General features: G+C 45.9%; 1 protein-coding gene and 1 long non-coding RNA gene across 2 annotated transcripts in view; one reads left to right on the plus strand and one right to left on the minus strand.

Moving 5' to 3' along the window:
* The window catches only part of Naglu (N-acetyl-alpha-glucosaminidase), a 43234-nt gene extending 28455 nt beyond the window's left edge, over positions 1 to 14779 (plus strand). Inside the window, exons 15-23 of the mRNA XM_077642253.1 lie at positions 41 to 113; positions 556 to 648; positions 1951 to 2042; positions 7058 to 7162; positions 8462 to 8582; positions 9655 to 9717; positions 9815 to 9858; positions 11597 to 11754; positions 14464 to 14779. Coding sequence (XP_077498379.1) covers positions 41 to 113; positions 556 to 648; positions 1951 to 2042; positions 7058 to 7162; positions 8462 to 8582; positions 9655 to 9717; positions 9815 to 9858; positions 11597 to 11754; positions 14464 to 14522 — 808 coding nt within the window. The 3' untranslated portion in view covers positions 14523 to 14779. The remainder of the gene's footprint in view (positions 1 to 40; positions 114 to 555; positions 649 to 1950; positions 2043 to 7057; positions 7163 to 8461; positions 8583 to 9654; positions 9718 to 9814; positions 9859 to 11596; positions 11755 to 14463) is intronic.
* A 2578-nt stretch (positions 14780 to 17357) lies between these two features.
* On the minus strand, positions 17358 to 25911 carry LOC144110441 (uncharacterized). Its single transcript, XR_013309841.1, has 4 exons — positions 25755 to 25911; positions 21139 to 21206; positions 20401 to 20532; positions 17358 to 17722 (listed from the first exon to the last, which is right to left on the minus strand). It is a non-coding gene; the product is annotated as an uncharacterized LOC144110441 (long non-coding RNA).

Raw genomic sequence — 25911 nt, forward strand, 5'->3', positions numbered from 1 at the left:
GCGTCTTTTTCACTGCATACTTTCGTGGTACACTTCGCAGGATAGCCAACTACGCTCTAAGAAGATACGGCAAAGCGGAAGCGAATGCCTCATGTGCATGGGAACGCCTTGCGGTGAGAACATATCGTTTCAGGCCATCCTTGTTGATTAGTTTGGTTCATCCTCCACAAAAAGGTTACTTCAACATTTACTACTGTACCCCATTACGCGTAAATGATTCGTGTAACACAACTCTCCATTAAAGTCATTCATTGAAACAATCATGTTGGCAGAAATCCACCCTTTCAATGGGGGTTTAAAGCACTAAGAAATAAATATTTAAACAAATAATTAACTGTATAAGCGATGTGATCTTTTAAGACATTTTAGATATTTTAAAATAATACTGCATGAAATCATATTGCTTCCCACATTCTAGCTACTGATGTGCCTGATACCCTGTCCCGAATGTGTGCTGAAATTCTGGATTGGATCTTGAGGGACTTAAACGCAATAACCTGATTTCAGCAACATGTGGCAGGAAGTATAATTGATCGTAATGTCCTCCTATTCCAGAGGAGCGTCTATGACTTGGATCCTAAGACCCTTGTCAAGGATCACGGTCAATACACACTTGTGGTTCGACCCTCGCTTCACCTTAAGAATAAGGTGAGTGTTTTGCATGTAGCGTGAGAGAGTGCAATAATGCACACAAAGAAATCCAATAACCAAGCGGAGGTGCACGAGCGACAGAACTGCTGTTTCTTTTTGCTTTTTGGGTGTGGCAGTGAAAACGCAAATTGGTTAAAGCTGCCAAAGCTTTTGAAGGTAATAAAATTCCTGTGCTGCAGCATGGGAAGTTACGCACTAACCACGTTTTCGCTTAAACGCCTTGGCGCTATGCGACTTGCTGCTCATGTGCATGGCATCATTGCACCGCGTTGCCTGCGGAAAATTCTTATTCGCACACGCGCAGGACACGTTTTAAGGTTTTTCTGGTATAAAGGAACACCGTGATAGTACGGCCCTTATGAAGAAGAAAACTGAAATAATTGCGGACGGCACTATAGGGCAAATAATGCAGTGAGGCACTGTTTCGGACAGAGATGAAGACGCAAACCTTGGAGAACTAATCTTGCATTAAATGCTGCTCGAGAATCGCCCATGCTTTGCCTATTGGCTTCAGAATTCGCCTGTCATGTTACCGATGGCCTTGAATGGTCACTCTCCTGATATACCGCCCAGCAAAGCGTCTGTGACGTTTTGTAAGTGCAGCTCAGATATATACATACTCTAATCAGATGTGGAAATCAACGAAGGTTTCTTGCGTGCAGCGCGTAATTGCTGATTCGTGTATCTATAAACCAACTGCAATAATATACTGCGGAAGCAAATTTTGAAATAACCTCGAATAACGCGGCTGAACCTAACGCAAATCAAGAATAATTGAAGATCCTGCAGTAAAGCCAGCTTAGTTCATTATGATGAGGACTGCAGGAAGTGACGTTATATAAAAAGCGTCACCACTGGCTCTCTTGAAATATACTGACCTTAGGGCACTCATCATAATTATCATTATGATGATGATGAAGGCACTTGCCTATTGATGAGGCAAATCGTTCAATTGCTCTACTGCGTTAGAAAAGGAAGTTCCTTCAAATGGTTGCTTCTTTCCAAAGAGGATCACAGTACTTTAATGTGCGAAGTCAAGTGAATTTTTTCACGAGGAAGTGGAGATATTCATGGCTTCGCACATCGTTCTGGCTGCGGCATAGTAAAAAAGAAGCATCTTCAGCTTTGGTAATACCTGTTGTCGTTCGGTGCGGTGACTCCCTTTCGAGCCGCTTCGATGTGTTAGAAACAGATCACAGCGCTGCGTATAGTGTGACATTGCAGCCGGTTGTTCAACTATTTTTTTTTACTTATCCATACTGTATTAAGTTGGCACTCTTGCCCCGGTACGCTCTCCAGACGTGGTACGATCCTACGGAAGTCTACATGGCGTGGAGAGACCTGCTAAGAGCAGCCGCAGATCCCGAAATCGCGGAGCAAGCAACATTCAGGTAGGACCCTAACGCCCATCTAGGTAATAGCCCTAGGTAATGAACCCAGTTTATTACTTAGCGCTCGCATGCGTGCGACCTGGGCTTTTGCTACATCTTCTTTGCAGAGTGGTCAGGAAGGCAAAGGTTGTACGCCCTCAAAATCCCGCGTTGTCTCCTTAGTTCATAACAGCTTTAGAAGTTACGTTAAGAGGGTTATGCCTCCAACAGAGTGCTGTGCCCCTGCTATGTCTAAGCTAAAGTGTCAAGGAATCATCAATCGAAACAGAAATTTTCGAAGGGAAGATCGATGCGCCTGCGCATGTTGCACATGGCAGCAGGAAGGCACGGTACGCTGTTACACAATTCTAACAGCATTGCGTTGCGATAGCGTGGCACTTTGTTCATCCGACCTGTCAGTGTGTTAAACCGGTATGGCGTATACCTCTTAATTTTCGGGTCTGAAACGAAAAGCAAAAAAAAAAAAATCACCCAACAACAAATGCCTACGAATGTCCTTCTACCGACTTTCATCGCCTTAATAATAATAATAATAATTGGTTTTTTTTGGGGAAAGGAAATGGCGCAGTATCTGTCTCATATATCGTTGAACACCTGAACCGCGCGGTAAGGGGAGGGATAAGAGAGGGAGCGAAAGAAGAAAGGAAGAATTAGGTGCCGTAGTGGAGGGCTCCGGAATAATTTCGACCACCTGGGGATCTTTAACGTGCACTGACATCGCACAGCACACGGGCGCCTTAGCGTTTTTCCTCCATAAAAACGCAGCCGCCGCGGTCGGGTTCCTGCGTTTTCATGAAAATTGCTTTTAAGAAAAGGAAAGGCACAGCAACTGTCTCGCTTATCCGTGGACTTCTCAATAGCGCCCTAAGGGAAGGGAGGACGATGGTAGTGAAATAAGAGAAAAAGCGGTGCCGTAGTAGTCTCCAGGATAATTTAGTCCACCTGGGGATCTTTAACGTGCACTCACCGCCTTAATACATTACCATGCAGCGTGGTTGACGTGTCCGCCGCGACTGACAGTTTTCCATGTGACTTTCTTCTTGTAGGTGAGGTGACGGGAAGGGGGAGGACACAGATCGATCTGAAATGAACATTGTTGGCAGGAGGGGGGGGGGGGTTAAGAAGAAACAACATGCTGGTCCATGCTCACTCCTGTGCTTACAGGCACTGATGTATAGGTAATCTTGTGGGACCAGCTTTCTGTGGCTGTGCAGTGTAAGCTACGAACGCGAGACGGTGCCTTCCAGAAGCGTGCTCGCGCTTGCGAAATACACTGGAGTGTAAGCTGACGGCGCGCTCGTGGCTTCCACAGCATATCCACAGAAAGTTATCCCCGGGTATAGGGTATAGCAAGCGGCCATGCAGGTGCCTCTTCTGTCAGTGAAAAACATTTCTGTAAGTCCTTGCTCTGTTGAAGCCTACTGATGCAGAAAAACAGCGTGGAGACTTCTTGCGCAAGACTGTCGACAATAGTAAATAAAACATATTATGCGCTTCCGCTATACCGCTTCAGTCGCCAAACTAATCTAGAGCAAGCGGAAGTAAGGCCTGTGTTTTTATTGCACATATTGCCACACTTCGCGAGTTTCAGCGGTGTGCGTCTGTGTACAGCCTCCGAGTAGCATGCGTAAGTGGGTCTCTAGGTTAGTGGGCAAAAAAAAGGTTATCAGGAAGTTAAAGGCACAGTAGCTGTTTCACTGCTCATTGGACACCTTAAGGAAACAGGGTAGGGTAAAATTATTAAAAAGTTGAATTTCTGTCTTTTTTTTCACATTAGGAATGGCCACCTTTTTCTGAATAAGATCCAATGTCTCATTTGTACAAAAACATTTTTTTGACACAAAAAGTGACATTTTTCGGAACGTAGCGGGTGGCGAGCCGTGCCCCATTTTGCATCCATGTGCAATATGTCGGTCTCTTGTGTTGGAAAAAAAAAACAACAAAAACTAAACTGATTTTCTTAAGGCTTTGAATGATTATTAGTGCTCATTTGGAAACAGCAAAAAGCTTTATAGAATTCTGTTTTGCGCCAAATTTAGCTATACACGCTCTGCTACTAGCCTGATGCGCATTGCTTACTCTTGCCCTGCTTCGGTGCGTTTTCACGAGCAGCATAGATTTCTCTGGCTCTGTGCCTCAAGTTCTAGCCAATCTCAGCCAATCTCAGTCTTCTTCAGCCAATCTCAGTCTCAGCCAGCCAACCAATCAGTCAGTCAGCTATCAAAGAGGACTAAAGACGCAGTAGCCGTCGCATCTAGCGATCACTCTATTCGTCCGCAGCTTGCGTTATGTTGCATACCACAATTTTCAGCAATTTTGATTTCTCTACACAGACGGGCGATGACCTAGCTTAAGAGTCCATCCACCTTGTGCAATTTTTGTTACGAAGCGCCTTGTATTCGCCGGACCCTTCACATGTTCGCACTTTAGTTTCTTGTTTACGAACCGTTCTTATAGTGTCAGCCTTGTAGCCTTGCTCGTACTTTTCTTATATGATCATCTTTTACTTTTTTTTCTCTATGATTGATGTCTGGGCCCCCAATTCATTTTGTTAAATTTATTTATACTATCTGTGCGATAGGGACTATTGCGGAGTGGAAAGGATCAAATAGGCTTAAGGAGGTACCGCTTCTTGTATTTGGGAGTGGTTATTATTATTGAACATTTTCTTGTTTATTTCTGCTCAGTTTGCGCCATTGCGGTCACGTATTTTCTTTCACTGCAACCAGAGCTGCTTTTATATTTAGGGAATGGTGCGAGCCGGTCAAACCAGAAGGCTTTGCCGTAAATAAAATTTGGTTTCATGAGTTATTAAGCGGGGAACAAGGCCACATATTTTCAGTTTACTGTTCTCAACAACCCGCGTCTCGACTTTTCGTACTTGAGTGCCTGCATCCTATTCGACTAGTGCCGTTCGTGAAGCATTCTATAGTTTTGCAACATAACTTGTTGCTGCGAAAGAATCACCATGCAGACTTCGGTATACCTCCGAAGAGACTACAACCTCGCCGAATTGGGGTGCTTCCAAAGGAACGCTACATCGACGCACCCTTCGCTGAACGCGAGCTACGTGGCATAGCCTGTCGTGTTATGTCGTCGAGTGGGTCGTCTCCGTTGTGTGCCCTCACATTATGGCGCCGGCTTTATGCCGGCGCCTTTTGTTCTCTTGTTTTTGTTTTCCCACTGCTTTTCTCACTGCGCGTCTAAATAGGCTCTTCGCCAACTCGCATTCGGGCATACACCTGCTAGCCTCCACACGCGAAGACAGCTATCAACCAGAGCGCAATTATAACGTCCGGGTTGGGACACTCGCTCCCCTGCGCCAAATGGTCCGGAGCCGAAGGTTTCCTCGAATAAGCACGCCGAGCCCGCGTTGGGCGGGCAGCGACCTTATGCGCAGAAAAAACAGCTCTCGGTCTTGAGGATTCCGAGCTCGCACGCCGAGACCGGTCTTTGCGCAGTGCCTCAGTTGCCTCTGCTCTCGTCTGTGTCAACAAGCGCGCTCGCCGAATGGTGGCGGCATCTTGTGTGCATCTGCTTCGCTGCCTCATCGGGGGAGACAGTGACGCCCTAGTCGTCTAATCGAGCCAGCGGCAGTGCGAGAAAGGAAGGTCCTTAGCGGTAATGGACTCCGTTACTTGCTGTACTGCCGTTGTTAGTATTGCTACTGCGGCTACTGTGTGTACGCGAACACGAATATGCTGCTTGAGCGTCATCTCAGCAGAGCTGCTTGCTGTGATGGCATGTTTTTGCTCGTAACGTGAGACGACCGCACTGTTTATGCTGCAGCGACGCCATGATCAGCGGGCGAAAGGGTTAAGTTACTTGGTTTATAGGACGGCCTGGTAATGCTGGTGTGTGTCAGCCAAGTTCGGCTGTGCGCATTTGCCATTCCGGAAGAAGAAATATCGTGGTCTCAGTGTGTTTTAGTTTTCTTCATTTCAAAGGAGACTAAAAACAACAAAAGAAATAGCGTTGAGAGTTTCCTTGTTCGCGTGTTTCCTTCCTGCACTGATTGCTTTATTGAATAATGCATTCATTCAATGACCAACTGTTTTGACGTTTAAAGCCGTTGATATTTTACTTTAGCATAGCGTTCTTCATAGCAGATATGTCTGTGTACATGAATGCCTCGCGCGAATTCGCGGTCAAGTTTGTTAGCGCCTCGGAACACTCGCGCAGGTGCTATTTACGGGACATTACAAGATATTGTCGCGTAACTGCACGGCTGCAAAGACAAATCATAGTTTGAAATTTCCAAAATTTTCAATAATTTTCTGCGGGGAAATGGGGTGGTGGTCGATGTATTTATTTTTTGCAATCATTAGTATCCATGCTGTCAGTAATAAGGAAGGTCACAAGACTACGAATAAGAGAAATAAATGGAGCAACATGGAATACAGAACACCTTACGAAATCTTGCGGTAATCAGGACTGACAAATGGACTCGAGCGGAACAATTATGGAGAACCGATGGTATGTTGGTGAAGCAGTTGGTGTACCAAAGGAAAGGAAACGTCATCGGATAAAGCAGATAGACCGATGACGAGGTAAGGAAACCGCTTGAGATAGTGTGAACCCCTTGAAGTAGGACAGGCCTGATAGAAAATGAATTCGACTAAAATTTGAGTTTGGGCTAGTTGGTTGATACTTGAAACATTAGAGAGGAGCGCAAAAGAACGGCATCGCACTGCACACGGGGCGCCTTTAGCGTCTCGCCTGCAGTGACGGCCGCGTTTCGATGGAGGCAAAACACTAAGGCGCCCGTGTGCTGTGCGATGTCAGTGCACGCTATAGATGCCCATGTGGTCGATATTATTTCGGAGCCCTCCACTGCGGCACCTCTTTCTTCCTTTTTTCTTTCACTCCCTCCTTTATCCGTTCCCTTACGGCGCGGATATTAAAAGGTGACTTCTGTCGCAGCCCCTAACCGGCTAATGCTTATTTCTACTGTAGGCTGAAGGACGGATGTAATATGTGTGTTTGTGCATATGTTCGAAAATGACGCCTTGCAGATACGATCTCGTTGACGTGACTCGCCAGTCCCTTCAACTACTCATCGACACCACCTATGTGGAAATTAGGGCCTGCTTTTGGAAGAAGATGGAAAGCTGCTTTAGGTAAGTGATTAGAGAGGGCCTCAAGAACGCGGCGTGAGGTTTGTGAGGCTACGCAGCTAGACTTGCACTTGATGTGAAACGGGCAGTGTGAAGTAAACGCACGCGGCTGGGCACTATACAATCTAACAAGATTTTCCCCGCTTCCAAGCTCTAAGTGCCGTCAGTTTGTAACTAATCCCGGAAAAGGCACGCTTACTCTAACGCCACAAAACAGTTATAGGAAAATCTTTTGTATTACATCCAAGCTACAAAAAGTATGTGTTAATATTAATAAAGTTCGTTTGCTGCGCGCAATTACTGAGGCACTGTGCCGTTGAAAAACTATTCTGTATGGCGAAAACTGCTATTCCGGCGATATTAATACTGCACCATTTCCTTTCCCCCAAAACCAAACCAATATGCAAACTTAGCTGATGTTTATGCGGCATATTAAATCATATATTTAAGTGAACTGGTGTGGGCTGCATAAGAAGCACCTAGCGGGATGATTTCATGTGGAGTGCGGATCGCTTCACTAGTACGGCAGCTAGATAGAAAAAAAAATACCCGTTAAGCTTTACACGAGACAGTTTGAGTACATTTCTCAGCCCCAGTAATAATTATTTCATTTGGAACAGCTGTCAGCTGATAGGTGTGCATGCCTTGGGTGTTCTGAGCGCTACTACAGCACTGCGCGTCACCGTTGCTTGATAATAATAATAGTAATTGGTTTTTGGGGAAAGGAAATGGCGCAGTATCTGTCTCATATATCGGCGGACAACTGAACCGCACCGTAAGGGAAGGGATATAAGAGGGAGTGAAAGAAGAAAGGAAGAAAGAGGTGCCGTAGGGAGGGTTCCGGAGTAATTTCGACCACCTGGGGATCTTTAACGTGCACTGACATCACACAACACACGGGCGCCTTAGCGTTTTTCCTCCATAAAAACGCAGCCGCCGCGGTCGGGTTCGAACCCGGGAACTTCGGATCAGTAGCCGAGCGCCCTAACCACTGAAAATGTAGACTTTCGAAATAACCCAGCTCCCCTAGACCTGCTTGAGCTTACGCGTAAATGTGAAAAACACGAAAACGAACAGTTAAGCATGCAGTAGTCGATGTCACAGAAGGGTTTATGTCTCATAACACGTCTGAATGTGGCTTCAGTATTGTTTGTATTTAATTTTTTCGAATGCATGTGAGCTTAAACCAATGATTACACTCTGAATATGGTATAATTAAAGATTTTTTTTGTGCAGAATGTAATCGGGCTCAGCTGCGATGCTATTATTGCCTAAGATTTAATTTCTCTTTTTTATTTGCAGGAAACTGGCGTGGCTCATGAAAGATCTGTTCTTTGATCTTGATTCTATACTTGCTTCTGATTCTCACTTTCTTCTTGGGACATGGATACGGGATGCACGAAGCTGGGGAACCACGAAAGAGGTTTGGTCTTATCTACGCGATAGCGTATGCAGCTCGTTCGGTCGAAAAGCCGTTGGCGTGGTCAGCACCGGGTGTCGGAAATAATCGGGGCTGCGTAAAAAAAATTATATCATGCCAACCGTTTGCCGCAGAATGTTCCGGATGATGTCATACGATTCAGAGTTTCGTGCAGCATGAACTTACTTGTTAAGTTACTAGGCTCGTGGCAGGGATTCCAACCGGTGACCTATCATAGAAGCGGCGTCACAAAAATCGTATCATGGTAATTTGTGGTTCTAATGATTCATAATTGATTGGCCTGTGATAGGCGATGGGGAGTTAATGAAATAATTATAATTGATTAATTAAAGAAATAAAAAAATGGGAAAGGGGGTTCGAAGGTGTCAAAATGCGTAGAATGTAAAGCCAATGCTTGATGCTAATTAAGAAAATTTAGAGTGCATAATTGATCATTTAATTTATTGAAACAATTTAAAAAAAATGAAAAATGGGTTCAAAGGTGTCATGCTGCTCAGAATAGAAAGCGTTACCCACTACACTATCGCGCCATACCCCTAAGGCGGAGCTTCAGTGTCCTCTCCAATTTTTCTTCATTTCAACGTAGGAAACTAGCACAGCGTTTGGTCCTCTTAGTTCCGAGGAACACACCTGCTGCATTTGTAGTTTTTATCGCAGGCAAAGTTTTTCGGTTGTTTTTGTTTTATACGAAAAGTTAAGCGCAGGCATATCCAGCCATAAAGATTTACCTGAACATTAGCGTAAGTGCAGTTTTGCAGGCGTGGGGTGGACGCAGCTGGCAAAGGACAGGGTAAATTGGAGAGACATGGGAGAGGCCTTTGCTCTGCAGTAGGTGTAGTCAGGCTGATGATGATGATGATGATGATGATGATGAATTTTCCCGCAACGTAGCACTTCATGCGATTTAATTGCAAATCCTCGTTTCTACAAAATTTCAGTGCTCAATTCTCAATATCAGGCAGAATATTTTCATTTCCGTCATAAACACTTGACACGTTTTGTTCGGTGGTCGGTCCCTTTAACCTGTTTGTTTTCCTCCCCGCGTGGTCTTTAGGAGTCGGATCTCTATGAGTACAACGCACGTAACCAGGTAACACTGTGGGGTCCGAAAGGCGAGGTAAGCTGGTTCGATTCATGTAATTCTGCACGCCATCACAGACTTCATTGACGTGCTTTGGAGCAAGCTAGTGAGTGTAATGATCATCCTTTTCCAGATCCGCGACTACGCGGCCAAGCAGTGGTCGGGACTGGTACGCAGGTGAGAATTGCTGCCGCGTTCATAATTGCTAGATGATCGCTGTTGGTGTGTAAAACGCATAGAAAAGGTGCGTAGTCTTTGAGTACTATTCACAATTGTCCGGTTTGAATACTGGAAGCGTAGTTGTAGATGGAGCGTGGCCAAGCGCAGCAGCCTATCTATGCCCGTGATGCAAGCCGTCGGTCAGAGCAACACGCCGCCAGCTACCAGCGACGACAGGGTGTAGCCGAACGGGGTACAGGGTACAGGGACAATACAGGGTGCTAGCCGTCAGACACAAGGTCGGAATGTGAATCTACGCACTTTCTGAAGCGTTTGGTTTGTTTTCTTTGGAAGTGAACAAGCTAAGTAGCGTTTTATATGCCCAAGTGGCTCTGATATTGGGACAGCGAACTTTTAAAATCAGAATTGCATCAAAATTGGGCGTTCTGAAATGTGTTAAACAGACACACTACTCCCAAAAAGGAGTATAAAATATTAGAATAGTCTTTTAAATCTTTTCCCATAAAAAAGGCAATGGCGAAGGCAGGACTACCGGTCTTGGCATGAATTTATATAACAAATTGGCAAAGAAAGTCAAGCCGAAGCCGACAGTCACACTGTGCTGTGTTAAAATTTCGCGGCTCTCAAAGTAATCCGATACGTCATCTGGAGTTCATATATGCATTCTGATCTGCTCCTCTAATGTCTTCAGAAAGGCATGGTTTATACTAAGCTGCGAATCGCACTGCTGCCCACAAAAGCGGTTATCGGCATCTGTGGTACATATCATCAGGTTTGTTTTATTGATAGCAAGTGCAAAAGCCCCTTAGTGCATTCAACTGCATTTTAATCGAAACCTATGCATCTTCGTTAATGTGACACTGATTATTGCCACTGCACATCGCCTAGGCGGCGCTGCAGTCTTTGTGTCCATGTACTTGCATAGATTTACTATACTGCTTGCAATGTTCCCGTTGTCAGGGTTTGCAGGCGCCGTCTACAGCCAGAAAGCGAGACTACCATATGCAAAAATTACGTTTAAAATTGTGCTGTGTTTCCCTGTGCCCCAGCCGGGTATTCGTTCATTTGGGAACGGAGATTACGACTGCCGCAAAAAAGTATACTCGATGACGGTCAACAGACTGTTCCTTCAAAGCCCAGAGCCTTTATACACACCTACAGCCGGAAAGACTTTTATTCTCTGTTTTTCTTTTTGTCATATAGAAGCATTATAGACACGTGTCCTTGACTGAGCACTGTAGAGGATGATGATAACCGCGAAGAATTCGTGCGACCGTATTACAAACTTCGTTTCGTGTTGCTAGCGTTCGGTTATTTGATGCCGAAAACAATAAACGCAGGCAGGTGTGAACACGCGTTATGCCAGCTTCAAATTAACGTAACATGCAAGCGGATTTTTTTTAGTGCTATATGTGGGTCAATATGATTTCGTGGACTTATTCATAAAATCATGGTAGATGCGGGGAAAGGGCGACAAAGAAAGTGAAATAGAAGTCGACATTGTCATCATCGCCATCTCTAAAGAATCTTGACCTTTGTTAGTGAACGTGAGGAAATAGTGCAGCGTTTGTTCCGCAGACACTAATTCTAGTCAAAGCGGGGACAGTGGTAATGTGGGTGCTCCTCCTGTCCTCTCACCTGCACTGTTCACAGCTGTCCTATCGCAGTTTAACAAGCTGTGAGTACTGCCTCCTTTGGCGAGTGATATCTACTTGAGCACATTTGATACTTGCAGTTACTACATGCCTCGGTGGGAACTGTTTTTGGAGTCCTTGTTGGACAGCATCGAGCACCACCGACGTTTCAACGAATCGGCGTTCTCGGAGGAAGTTTTTCAAGAAGTGGAACGACCCTTTACGTTTGGTCTGGAAAAGTACCCTACGGAACCGCAAGGTACTGTAGCGGGAGCACGTCCTGCGCTAAGACGAATGCCTATGGCAAATATTTTTTTCGGACACATCATGTACGCGTTCAATACGGTATGTGTATTCACGGGAGAGCAAGCAACCGCCAACCACATCTCTGAGTCCACATTTCAGAAGGAAAGGAAGTGACGTACTAAATTTAAACATGCTTCTATTGAAGGTATTGTCCGGAAGTTTGAAAGTCTCCAAATTTCAAGAAAAAAAAATGTTTTCACTTTGATATGGCACGATGCGGTGACGCCCACATCGATCAATAAGTAAAGTTACATTTAAAAAAATCAATGCGCATTGGAAACTGCCGAACGGGATAATCAAAGGACGTCACAGGTGACGCCATGCACGTGAAAGAAAAAAAAAGTACGATTTTAACGTAGTTAAACCGACTAGGACGTGCCAAATCACTTGAGGCAATACCGCCTCAAAGGCAGCAGCATGCAAGATCTTGTCGTCAGCCGCTATCGTCAGCCGCGCGCAGTGTGGGGTGGGGGGGTGGGGGGGGGGGGGTGCTGGTTCCGTGCGTTGAGGGAGCAGCTGCGCAAGACCCCCACCACTGGCGCTCTCTAAAAGATTGATGCTGCACACATAACCCGGGTTTTTCAACTTTGCTAATGAAGTAGCGCTTTCGCACTGATACAGTAAAGGAAACGGGAGTTGTATGTTCACTTCGGTCACTGTGCATTGCGGAGGTCGCGCAAAACAATGTAGCAAAGCATAGTAGTGAACTGCGGATACGTATTAAGAAAGCACCAGCGATATTATGCTACAAACATGATGAAAACACCTATTTTATTAAAGACACACATAAGGCTATCCATCACTGTTATAAATGCTTTTAAGCTTCGCAAATGAAGGTTATTCCCAGATTTCGGCCCAACGTTTGGGGCACTTGTCACGAAGCAAAATGGACGAGGCGAGTCGCTTTGCGCCATAGACGCCTCTGCGTATAGCTTCTGAATTTCGAACACTTAGTTGGTTTGCACACTTAAATGTTCCAGTGTTGCCTATGTTGCCAGTTTGTTGAGTATGATCAGGTGATAGATGTGACACGTGATTATAAGTTGTAACTGTGCTTTGTTTCAGTGAAACAAATTTTGCACAATATGACCGTAACTTGAGCGCCGCGGTGGCCAAGTGGTTGAGCATCCGCCTCGCATGCGGGAGGTGCGGGGTTCGATCCCCAGTGCCGCCTGGCAATCACCGGTGATACAATGGGTACAAGCATTCTCCTGGCCTGGTGCTCGGCTTATCGGGGGTGAAATGCTTGGAAAATGGGTCTTTGACCCCATCTTGAGCAAAAGAAAGAGCCTTGTGCCATGGCGCACTTTGGCCATAGATGCCCTCGCGCCATAAAAATTCATAATCATCATCAACTTGAGCCTGATTAAAATCATATGTTTGCGAGCATCCCAAAGTTAGTTGGAATATCTGTACGCTGGTGGAGAAACTGGTTGCCTTAAACTCTTTCTGAAAAGAAAAAAATCCTCTCGGCAATACTGTCAGGTGTCAATGAATTGTGAAAATTTTTCATGAAAATAAATTCTCTAGCATGAGCGTGGATTAAAAAGCCGTGCCTTCTTCAATGTATCGATTTTTTCGCGCCTTTCAGCTCAAGAACATCCCCTAATCCGATGAGCACTGCGCCATTTTAGATGATGTAGGCTGCCCTATTCTAAACAAATGTGCACAAATCCAGTTCCCTTTGTCGCGAGAAACCATAATGTCGCAACTATGCGATTAAAGTAACTGTGAGCGGCACACTAAATAGTGAAAAAAAAAATGACCGAATGCAAAACCTCGCCATAAGTCAACAATTAAAACTAACCGGCGAGGAATTGCTCTGCATTGTCAAGTTATGTGTTTTGGCCCCACGTTAGCCGTCTTTAGCTCGACAGCTTTACTGCAATACCAGCTAATTCAACCCGAAGTAGGTCATCTGAACAATTATGTCGCATGTGACTGTCTCTAAAATATATTTAAGCACCTACTGCTACTTATTAAACCGAGAGACGGGACGGGAGAATGTCCCATTTCCTCCTTCACTTTACCGCCCTATTACTTCCAACTGCTTCATTCGCAAAACAACCTTTCTTCCGCTGAAACATTTGCACCTAAGCAAGGAATTTCGGTGGCTAAAGAAACATTGGTAGAGTCAATTTCAGGTGAGTACTTCTTACTTATTTCGGCTGGTTTTGACAGGAGTACCAAGAGAAAAGTGAGTGGTGGATAAGTTTTGAATGCTAACACCACTTTTTTTTTAGAAAAAGTTTCACCATCAACCATGTCAGCCAATTTAAGCGGGACTTCCGGTTTTTTAGTGCTATTCATCTGGCTATCCTCACCTTCTTCAGGCTACTCGTGGGTAATGCAATTCGGCTGGCCTAGTCCAGCTCGGCTTCCCTCTAAGACAAAAAAACAACAACAACAGATGCTGGATTTAAATGAGACGTAAACATGAAACAGGGCTGCCTACATGTCGAATAATGTTGCTGAGGATTTTTCATCACTGATGGACGCGCTGATTTCAGTGCTGTCAATCGTTTATAGCCCTTTCAAAACAAAGTATTCTGCTCATTTATGTTCATTAAAGCAAATATTTTGTGTCCTTCTATCACAAAGCTATACATCAAGAAATCTTGTGTTTAGGGTCAGAATGAATAATGTTTTCTTTTTTCTACAGGTGACTCCATCGAGATAAGTCAACTACTCTACTCGAAATACAAGCCCATGCTCTTGTGAAGTTCATGGAGGAGACGACATCAGGTCTTCATTTCTTAGGTAGAAAACGCCCCAGCCATTCTTGAACTCATCGCGATGTCCGGCAACACAGCAATGCAAGCCTGCATTGAACTTTCCAGAAGTACCACTGAATGAGTTATGCCCCAGCAAAGACTGAATGCAGCTACTTTCATAACTTAGCTTACTTTTTTATGGAAATTAGCTACATCTGCTCAATAAACAATGATCACATTCGAATGTGATCCTAAGCACCTATAGCCACCTTGTGTCTAGAATAAAATGCGTAATGTAGTGGAAGCCTCCTGAGCGACAAATGTTGCCTTAAAGCTCGCTGCAACAGTCGGTTTAGTTTGGCTACGCTTTTTTCATCACGCCGCTTTTGATTTGAATTGAGTTTGTTTTCCCAGTATCACTTGGGAAGGGCCCGTGATAAAAGCTGCGAGAGCAGCTTGACAATCCATCGACCTCTACAGTGCGTGGCAGCTGACAGCAATGCAGGAAAATAACTACCCATACAAATATCGAAATAAGTCAGTCACTCCTACAGTGTGGGGCAGCACACCACAATGTAAAAAAGAAAAAAAAACACTGAAAACACTCATGAATACACGCACGCACGCACGCGCACGCGCGCACGCACGCACGCACGCACACACGCACGCACGCACGCACGCACACACACACACACACACACACACACACGCACACACGCGCACGCACACACACACACACACACACACACACACACACACACACACACACACACACACACACACACACACACACACACACACACACACACACACACACACACACACACACACACACACACACACACACACACACACACACACACACACACACACACACACACACAAGTGTTATTGAACAAAAGTTCAATTGTGCGCCCGTGCTTTCAGTGCGTCTGGCAGCCTGAACAATGCGCAAGAGGCAGTAGGCATTAATTACACTTTGAGAAATGAAGGCGACAAATAGGGTCTGCGGGGTTAGTCCTTTTGGGGACTGACTGGTTAGCCGAGGTTGTTTTTCTTTAAAGAGCTTAACTGTCTGTTACAGGAAAATTGCCCGCTAGGAGAGCAGGTTTAAGGAGGTTTAACGTCCCAAAGCGACTCAGGCTAAGAGGGACGCCATAGTGAAGGGCTCCGGAGATTTCGACCACCTGTGGGCATTGACATCGCGCAGTGCACGGGCCTCTAGCATTTCGCCTCCATCGAAATGCGACCGCCACAGCAGAGATCGAACCCACGTCTTTCGGGTCAGCAGCCGAGCACCATAACCACTGAGCCACCGTGGCGGCGCCAGGAGAGCAGGAGATCGAACCACTGTGAACTACGCTTGCGTAATTAATGCTTACTGCGAATCCGCCTTTTTCACAAGGCCGCTCTGCGAATGCACGCCTCTTCTCCTCCAGCTCCACTGCGCATGCACAGTTCATGTTAGTGACATTCGCACATGACAGATGGCGCCAGCTGTCAAGCACACACGGCCACTTGTTGGCGCAGTTGGCTCCTCGTGGCACCAGATCGCGCCTACGTCTTCCACGTGCGTTTGATTTCAACCACTAGCCACGATCGGTCTCGAGGAGGCGCCGCCGCCGCTGCTCGAGCTCGGCTGTGCACTAGGGGACGAATTTTCGCCACTGCCCAGAGGGCGCCACTTACTGTGAAAAAGGCGAATCACCAGCGAGTAATCACTCTATATTACAGCGAAATTTGCACAAAAAGCCAGAGAAATCAAAATATTAGAGTTAGAGCAAGGGAAGGGATCAGCTTAGAATGGTAAAGAACCATATTGGGACTGAAAGTTTTAAAAGTTTGGATCGCCTCTTAAATTTGCTAGTAAAGGTGGAGCTAGCCGTTGCCTTGATTCAGAGATGACAAAAATTTATCCATCTATTCGCACCTACAACCAAAAAATTTGAGAATTGGAAGGCAAACTTTAGCTTCGCTTAAGGGTATGACGCAATAGCGTTAATGGGCTAATGCCTATACATGCGAACTGGTCATTCTCGGCTTTACATTCATAAATTTTGTGAGTGCACATGCCATTCCTAGTGCAATGGTGAAGTGGTTAATCGATGCGCCACTGATCTCCGATGGCATGTGCTGTCACCGGTGGGGCTTGTGCGACCCAACTTGCCCTTCGCGAACAACCTCTCGCGACCAACCATTAATTTAATTGCTATCTGCTACAGTGGCCACCTTGCTCACAATCCGGTAGGCAGGTTGTGATAACGGCATAAGGTCACGTCACCTAGGGGGCGCACCTAGATTTCTTCTCCGCGAATTTTTCGCTCAACGCCGACAACGACGCCAGATTTTCCGCAGAACGGGAGCCTTAACACTATGGCGTTAAAAAAACTAACCCACAGGAGTACCTCCGTGGAATGAAAGCAAGGACTGTTAGGTTGGATATCGGACGCGCCAACGGCCATGCTTATAAAACCTGCCGCAGCCTGCTGCAGGAGTGTATGGCAACAAAGTAGTCATACCGTACTCGTGAATATTTCTCAAAAATATCAACCACATATCCGGACAAAGTTCCCGCACTTCATATATTTCGATGAAAAGGTACAGTTTAAAATCCACAACCGTGTTGCGTCTTCCTTTCTGTCCGCCTCCTGATATTCTTCACAAAGATTACGTTCAATGTGGCTTCTGGAGGCAAATTCAACCAGCTATAGCCGGAAAGAACTTGAGAACGAAGAAAAAAGAGGCCCTTCAGCCAGTGGCGTCGACCGATTCTCACGATGTCGAGGTTCATCTCCTTGGACCTGCAGTACCCTGACGTCAGAGGGCGGCAGGTGTAAGGGGATTAACCACAGTTTAATCGGATTAACTACTACGTCATGAAAATCGTCCACATCATTGGCTGGAGGGCCTCCTTTGAGGAGCATTTGTTACTTCTGTCTTCAGATGTGTCTGACTATAGGTATATTGTAGGAAATCCTTTACAAATTCATTCTCTTAACATCCTAATGTCTCTCTCTGTGGTGTAATGCTTTCGTTGTAAAAAAAGCGCTACGCAACCAGGACAAACGTGCTGCATGGATAAAGAAATAAGTTATCTACCTCCGCGGAAAAGCCCCCGGCGCTGACTTTGTCTACAAGGATTTTAAACGCATTGTCCACTTCACTGGTGTTCATTTTTGCTTCTTCGGGTACACCGGGCGTTGGAACCTGGGCAGAAGTACAAAAATAGTATTTATACTTTCTGTAGGCTTCTCATACAATCTATTGCCTTACTATAGATATTTTCTTTTCTCTCATATTGTATAGATAAAAGTCTGCTGAATGTGTATGGTGATAAAGATGTGCAGTCTATAGACTCTATAACATGGTCTATAGAAACACTATAGCCTTTACTGAGAACAAGTCTAGACTGTCTAAAGAAATTTCTGTAACCGGGGAGCACTGAGGTCTGCGCATTTGTACACAGACTGTGTACTCGTGTCAAAGAAACAGCGAAGTTAATAAGGAATGGCATTGCATCCATGGCCTGGAAACAAAGGGACCGCAAGAGAAAACACTTGGTCCATCTGACAGTGGGCTGAGAGATTAGATGTGAGAGATTGCAAATGTATCATTTTGGCCGAGAACAGCGCTTGAATAAGGTTACAAAATTAACCAAAATATAAATAAAAGTAACGACCACCCTCGATAAAATCTGGGCATTTACAAACCCCGTCAAGCGATTTCTTCACCGGCTACTATCGGGTCATCGCTTGCGTTCGAGCTAATACTACTTCGAAGGGAAGTATCCTCGAAATTAGAAACGATGACGGGGATTGCTGTCGAGGTATAAGAATTAGAAGCCTCGCTCATTCTGCATGCCACCCAGTCGGCCTTTACGAAGTCATCAAGCGCAGCAACTTCACAAGTGCAAACCAAGAACGAGCTCTTTCGAACGGTGAGGACGCAGTGTCTTGAGAAGACGGCGTGCTTCACTGCTTGTCGCCCTTTGTGTATAAGGCACCATGTTGTAATCAAAAAGACATCTCTCTCGCTAAATACGGAGATATCATAAGCTAGAAAGGACAAAAAAAAGCGGTGGGGTTTCAACGCAGTCGAACCAAATAGACGTGCGAAAGCATGTGTTTATCCTGGTTGGCTCATGATTTTACTTTGCTGGGTCGTTGGCAGGTCTGGAGACAATATTAGTTCGATAGTAGTATTAGTAGAAGACGACGACGTGCAAAGCACAGCACGAGTTTGTGTGTTTGTGTTGCTGTTTTTAACACGAGTCGTGATCGGCTGCGGCGATGGCATTTAGTGCTCGCGAGCACAGGCCAGCGAAGCTGATATGTTCGCGCCGCCGCGGTTTCAAAGCTCTACAGCGGGAATATTTATTTTAATTTATTTATTTACTTTCATTAGGCTCACAAGGTCAATTCAAGGTTAGGCTTCAGCGATGAAACAGCTTTTGCAGCTTAGGTCGCGAAGTAGAGCTTTCGCTCTAAAACGAAACACAAGTATTGCAGTCACCGGCCAGTTTAGAAAGTAAAATGCATGCGTCTAACTCGACTTTAGGGGCGGATCCCAGAAGATACGCTGTATTGCCATTAACTTCAAAACTGTGGCAAGGCAGCCAGAAAGAGCCAGTGAAGAAATTTTTGCTCAGAACAATTGCTCAGAGTGGTCCCGAGTGTCCCTTGTGTGATAAATGGTAGGGTGGCGCCATCTGTTGTTAAACATCACAACAAGGCCGCTTATAATTCACAGAGCGTTACACATCCCAAAAATGACACCTTCCGCGTAGCGCTGCGATGTCAAAGGAGAAGAAAATCGTGGTCCTCATTTGCAAATATCTCAACACAGCCAGTACTTCCCGCACACTCACACACAACTCGGGAAATGTTTCCGCCTGGCAATAGGTCGTTCCCCATTAATACTGACACTTCAGTTCCTGAGCAAACCTGTCTATAGACCGAGTCATTCGTATTGTATAGTGGCGAAAAACATCTGAAAAAAAACTTACACTAAGGTGCGCTTTTGTGCGTAGCTTTTCGCAGCGAAAATCACATTAAACCAAATGTATATAGCTCCAAGCGTGTTATACGGGTAGTTATCCTTAAATTTTTGCGGGGCAGCTTAAAAACCCTAGCAGTCCGTGGGAAGAGGGACGTCGCCTCGTTATATGATGGCCTCCGTCTCCTATTGAGGCTGTTCACATCCCACAAATCGCCAGTACATATCTGCACCTACTCGGCTGGCAGCAGCTGAATGTCGTTTTCAACGTAGCACAAACCGCAGAGAGATTGCAGTGGAATTTCGTTAACTCGCTTCATTCAAATTTCCGGTTTATTCGAACCGGCGGCTTAGTGCTGTCAGCATGGCGTGTATCAGGTGAATTTATTTCTAGTCCCCTTCTAGTTCGATTTTTAATGATGATACTGTATTAGGCTTTGACGACATATAAAACTCAAGGCAACAATTATTCCTGTCGATTTGTGCATGCCTGTGTAATCGCAAAAAAACAAACAGTGGGACGCCTAATTCCATCACGTATAGTGGCAGTGTGACAGTACTCGAAGCTGATGGAACGTTTGCTGGAAGTGAGCGCTGGTACCTGTGAGACCCAGGTTGTTCTCGCAGAGCTCTTCCCGCACACCACCTGCCGCGGCTTCACGCAGACAAACCTGGTATAGTGACGTCACTGCCCATGTGGTGACATTACTTCCGTGCTGCCAATGGGCATTGCCGGGGGGAAGATGTCACTGCCCACCAGCCAATCAGAATTTTTCTGGACAACGCAGGTTTTTGCTCCGGTGTGGGTTTTATGCTCTCGCCTAAAACGGTTTCAGTTAAAAAAAAACGGCGAAATCGGAGCGCACACCCACATGTTAGGCGGTTATTACCTTCGTACGACCACTCGCAAGGAGGCTCAGGTTGTGGCGGTTGCTGCGTTGCAGTAGATTCTGGTGATTGCGGCGGCTGCAGTGTGTCTTCACTTCCGTCGCCGTTCCCAGGTTTCGGTCTCCCTTCTTCTTCTGCGTCAGAGTCGATGACACAGGGCGCGCTTTATGGGCATGCTATGAAAAAAACATCATCCAACGCAATACAGCTCTAGCAAAATTTCTAGAAAGAAAGAATGGCACACCGAGACTGCCAATATACCTGGCGCACCTATACACCAAAGATTTCCGCCATTGTATCGGTCGCTTAACTTAAGAGAAGCGACTTGCCAGCTTGGGACAAATATGTCCAATCGGACCGTCAACTTTACGTAATAACAGAGCTTAGCATTTTGTCTTCAGAGCCGCCGCTCTCAAGTTAACACACGCGAAAAGCCTATTCGTGACCTTAACCGTTCAGCTATGGTGTTTTTTAACTTGAGAGGAAGCGCCCTCTGAAGTTAAGCCCTGTCATTTGCCAATCGTGAGGGTGCCGGGCGCAGAGCAGCAGCGACGCAGCGCGCGCAGGGGAGAAACGAGTTAGTCCATTTCAGGTCGATATCACAGAGGGCGCTTTCAGTGCAGAGGGCGTTTACTTACGATGCTGCCTGCCGAGAAAACAACTGACATGGTCTCAATGGAGGTCGAGCCCTCCGCGTGCATTAACACTCGCGAGATATGGAAGCAGCATTGAATATTGACCTAACTTTGGCATCCAGTGATCCGGGTGGCAGACTCGACGCGACGGTACGCAGTTACGCCCTCTTAATCTGTAAGAGTAGAAGAGTAAGCTCATATATAAGCACTTTGCCGTCGGGAAAAAAGATATTCGGTAACGCTTCTGTAGGACAATAAAAGTTTTACTCACCCACTTGATAACGCTAAATGGCATATGCTGATTTAAAATGGTACATAATATAACTGCCGAAAACTACACCTTAGGAAAGCGGTCAGCGCGTACCAAGTTTTAGAGGGTTTTGCAGTAGAATCGAGAAAGCAAGGTACAGATGATGACATTAGAGAATTTCAGCGCGTATACAGGAAGCCCTGAAATTTTTGCAATGCAGCGTTATGTTTCGAAATGTAAATCAAAAGAAATAGTGAGGCATCACCCTGCACACACATAATATGAAGCGCCTGAAATATCAGGTAGGTGAATACGTGTCATTCACGGATAAATAGCATAGGAGGTTAAGGTTGTATAAGTTGTATCGATCTTATAGTGAACAGCTGCATTGCTCGCGAGTAAAAGCAAGTGTCTAAGCAAAGGAAAAGATACCAGGATAAGCTAGAAGCAAAATGTTCGATAATCTTGAAATATTTAGTAAATAAAGGAAATGCTAGGGGAAGCCGTTTACCGTTTGATGGTTGGGTAGGTTGCTTGAGCGTCGAAAATATACGAGGAAAATTTGACGGCACAGCAGATATTTGCAGCTGTGCGCCACGCATGGAAACTACAGAACTTACCGTTACCATTACCGTCTGCAAATCAAAGTAAACTTTACTCTAATAAATTTTAATAATTTTATTCAATAAACTGAATATGAAATACTCTCAAACCCCAACCCCAAAAGGCCTTCAAATGAGAACCAAGATTTTCTGGGAGTTGCGAACAGCGAAAATATGTCAAAAGGAGATAATAGGATTAGTGGAGGAGGCTGAGAGAGTTGTTTAATTCGGGACCGCACAAAATTGTCAGAGAAGATTGGAAGAAGACACGGCTGGACCTATCAGCTAGCTGACTACAATATAGGGTTGCTCCTGACGTACCTTCATGCAAGGAAGAGAAATGGTCAGTCCTATCCATGTCCGGCCTAAGGCTGTCGAATTTCTCGTGCGCGATGTAACCGCAGAGATCCGAGATAACTAGAGCTTGAAACCGCGGTGGCGTACTCGTCCCGAGTTAACCCATTAAGGACCAGCGTGCCCATATGGTCACGCTAGTATGCAAGAAGCATTTCGATTTATACAGATTCAAAAACCCGCGCCAAAATCTCCTCCTATACACCGTTTGAAAGCTTAGTGTTTACTTTATTGGTCGCCAGGCGTCACGAGCTGTCCATGTTTTGTGTCAGCTGCTCCAAAAGGCGGGAAATAGTGTTCTTGTGAGAGGTGCGTCGCCATGCAACGCTCCCGTGGGTAAGTGTGTTTTTCGCACTGTTCCTCTAGGCAATAGGAGGATGCACTTACCTCCGTGTAGCCCTTTGAATATGCGACCACCGGTGAGCGTTTTAGAGGGATTGATGTTTGTTTTATGAACGAAAGAGCGCATGTTTTGCTGCGTTACCATATGGTCACGCTGGGCCTTAGGGCTCCGTAAATTTTTTATTTTTCATATCTGCATTCTTTTCACTCGCACTGTGGCAAGGTTGTTCCCGCAATACTCATTTAATGCATTATTGTCTAAATAGGTTGACGTTGGAAGAAATAGCGAAGATACTCGAAGAAGAAGATGACGACGTGTCAGCAATTTACATAGAACCACCAGAAGCTAGCACGTATTCGGATGAGGACTCCGCAGATGAGGACTCTGGCGGGCTCATCGACAATCTGAGTGGGAGGCAGCTGAGAGCCAGAGCCGAAACTGTTTTCACGGACGGACGCCGCATTGGTGGATGTGATTCCGACGACGACGATGACGACCATGGCGGGCAAGGCGACGGAGCATCGAACACCTCGTAGATGCAGGCGTTTCTGCGAAATTACCTCTGACTTCGAAGTGGAAGAAGGGGGATCTTCAAAAGAGTCCTGCCATATTTCCCGACCCAAACTTTTTCCTCTTACAGGGACATTTCCGCTGTGGAATTGTTCGAATTCTTTTTCGATGAAGCCGTAGTGGAGCTGCTCGTTGAGCAAACACGAAAATACGCGCTATTTTTGAATATGCCTGATCCGGAGGTCACCACAGAAGAAATGAGATGCTTTATCGGAGTCCTCGTCCTGTCCGGCTATACCCGCTTACCAGGAAAAAAGTGCTACTGGGATAGCGGCACGGACATGCGCAACACAATGGTCTACAACGCCATGCGAAGAAACCGCTTCATACAGATAATGAGGTTTCTGCACTGTGCGGACAACGCGAGCCTGACACTGAGCGACAAGTTATCAAAGTTGCGCCCATTGATGACACTGTTGAAAGCGAGGTTTCTGAAGCACTTTCAGCCTGTGCGTCACTTTAGCTATGACGGAAGTATGATTGAGTACTACGGTCGCCATGGCTGTAAACAGTTCATACGTGGAAAGCCAATTCGCTTCGGATATAAAGTTTGGTGTCTAAATGCCAAGAATGGCTACCTTGTAAACTTTGAAGTGTATCAAGACAAGCAGGGGAACCCAGGGAGATCTGCAAAATATGAAAAGGACTTTGGGAAAGCTGCGGCGCCACTTCAAATGGTGGATGAACTCCCGGCAGAAGCTCACCATCTTCCATTCTTTTTCTATTTTGACAATTTATTCACGAGCATCCCTCTACTTAGGCATCTCAAGGGACAGGGCTACGAAGGTACGGGCACAGTGAGGCAGAACCGTGTTCCGAAAGAGTGCCCTATCGCTCGACCGGATTTCGTGAAGCGCCGACCTCGCGGACACGAAGAGCACGTGTTGAGCGACGATGGAATAATCGTCCGCTGGATGGACAATTCCGTAGTAACCATCGCGAGCACCATACACGGTGTAGAGCCAGTGTCTTCTGCAGACAGGTACTCCCGTGCTCAGAAGAAAAGAAGCAAAGTACCCCGTCCAAATACTTTCGCTCAATACAACAGCTTTATGGGAGTTACAGACCAGATGGATGCGAACGTAGGTGCCTACAGGATCGAAATCCGTGGCAAGAAATGGTGTGGCCGATCTTCACATGGCTTTGCGATGTGTCAATCAGCAATGCTTGGGCACTTATTCGTAGCACAGGGTCCAACGTCACTCAGCTTGAGTTCCGTAGGCAAATCGCACAAAGTTATCTGATGCGATGGGACAATAAACCGAAAGGACCTGGTCGACGAAGAACCCCGAAGACTGGTGACGTCTTGACTGGTGCGCGGTATGACCAAGCGACCCACTTTGTTGCACCGGTTCCCAATAGCAAGAGGCGAAGGTGCGCTGGGGACAATTGCAACAGCGCGGTGCGCACACAATGCTCAAAGTGTGACATTGGCATGTGTATCCCATGCTTTAAACCGTACCACGCTAAATAAGTGGCCAAATATTCACTTAGTATGTTTTTTGTCATTTCTCGCCACTTGAAATAAACATTTGTTACTCCGTGCACTTTTCTGTAGCATAAGGGCCCAGCGTGACCATATGGTCACGGGCTATATTTTCTAAACTAATAACACAATAGCGATAGCTTTTTGCATGGGTCTTATGTGTATGGAATTAAGTTCAAATATAACATTTTTGTCAAGAAAACCAAAAGAAAAGAAACCGGTCCTTAATGGGTTAAAATGAGCAAAAAACAAATTTGAGGATTGGTCGAGGTGAGCAAGACCGCAGTACGGTTTGGGATAGAAGGAAATGCACATGTTGTGTTCGAATGCACTTTAGGAAATACACTTATTTTTTACGTCAGCTGCTACCGTCCTGATATAAGTTTGGTTTATGGGAGTTTATGGGAGGCTATGAGGGACGCTGTAGTGGAGGGCGGGCACAGTGGCGGCACAAGTGAAAATGCTGCAGTGAGCTCCTATTGGGTCTTTGAGTTGCAGAATGCATCTGGCTATAGGGCGAAGTGGTAGACAAGCTAACATGCAATGCACCCAATGCGCGGTGCTAGTGCACCTGGCCAGGAGGAACCAGCAAACTGACTGAACATGCGGTCACACAGAAACCATCAGCCTCTATGAGGCGACGTATACGTCGGAACAATATCAGCACCGGAACCGTGAGTGTCAGCGCCTCTACAAAAGGAGACGAACCGTCCGTACGTTAATATTCTTTTAGTGCAAAGTAGCCCGTCAAGAATAAAAGAATAAATTGCAGTAGTTAGAGCCTTTTCTTGCGCTATTACCTACCATGCTACTAAATTGCCTCGCCACTGATTAATGGCGGCTAGGCGGGGCTCCAAGGTGTTCGCGAAAATTTTTGGACATTCCCATTTTAATTGCTTTACCTCGAGTAGCAATGAACACCACTCGAATTACGCTAATTCCGTTTCTGGCGAAAGATTCGAGGGAAATGGATTGGGCCCGCTAATAAGGCTGCCGGGCAGCCACCAGTGGAGGTCAAGATACGCATATACGCCAACCAGGATCGACAATTATGTTAACCCTATGCCGTGAGAAACCTAAACCTGGCGTAATCCTCCGCTCGCGGGAAGTCCTCACCAGGCGGCTGATGCGCTGGCCACTGGCAAGTGGGCTGCAGCCATGAGCTTACAATGAGGGCTACTCACCCCACCAGGCTGCTGTTGTACTCAGGGGATGACGCATACCAGGAACGAAACCGAGCCATGTTGTAGTGCTGTGAACTTCCACCTCTTCG

The sequence above is a fragment of the Amblyomma americanum genome, chromosome 11 (assembly GCF_052857255.1).
Source record: "Amblyomma americanum isolate KBUSLIRL-KWMA chromosome 11, ASM5285725v1, whole genome shotgun sequence".
Classification (NCBI taxonomy): domain Eukaryota; kingdom Metazoa; phylum Arthropoda; class Arachnida; order Ixodida; family Ixodidae; genus Amblyomma; species Amblyomma americanum.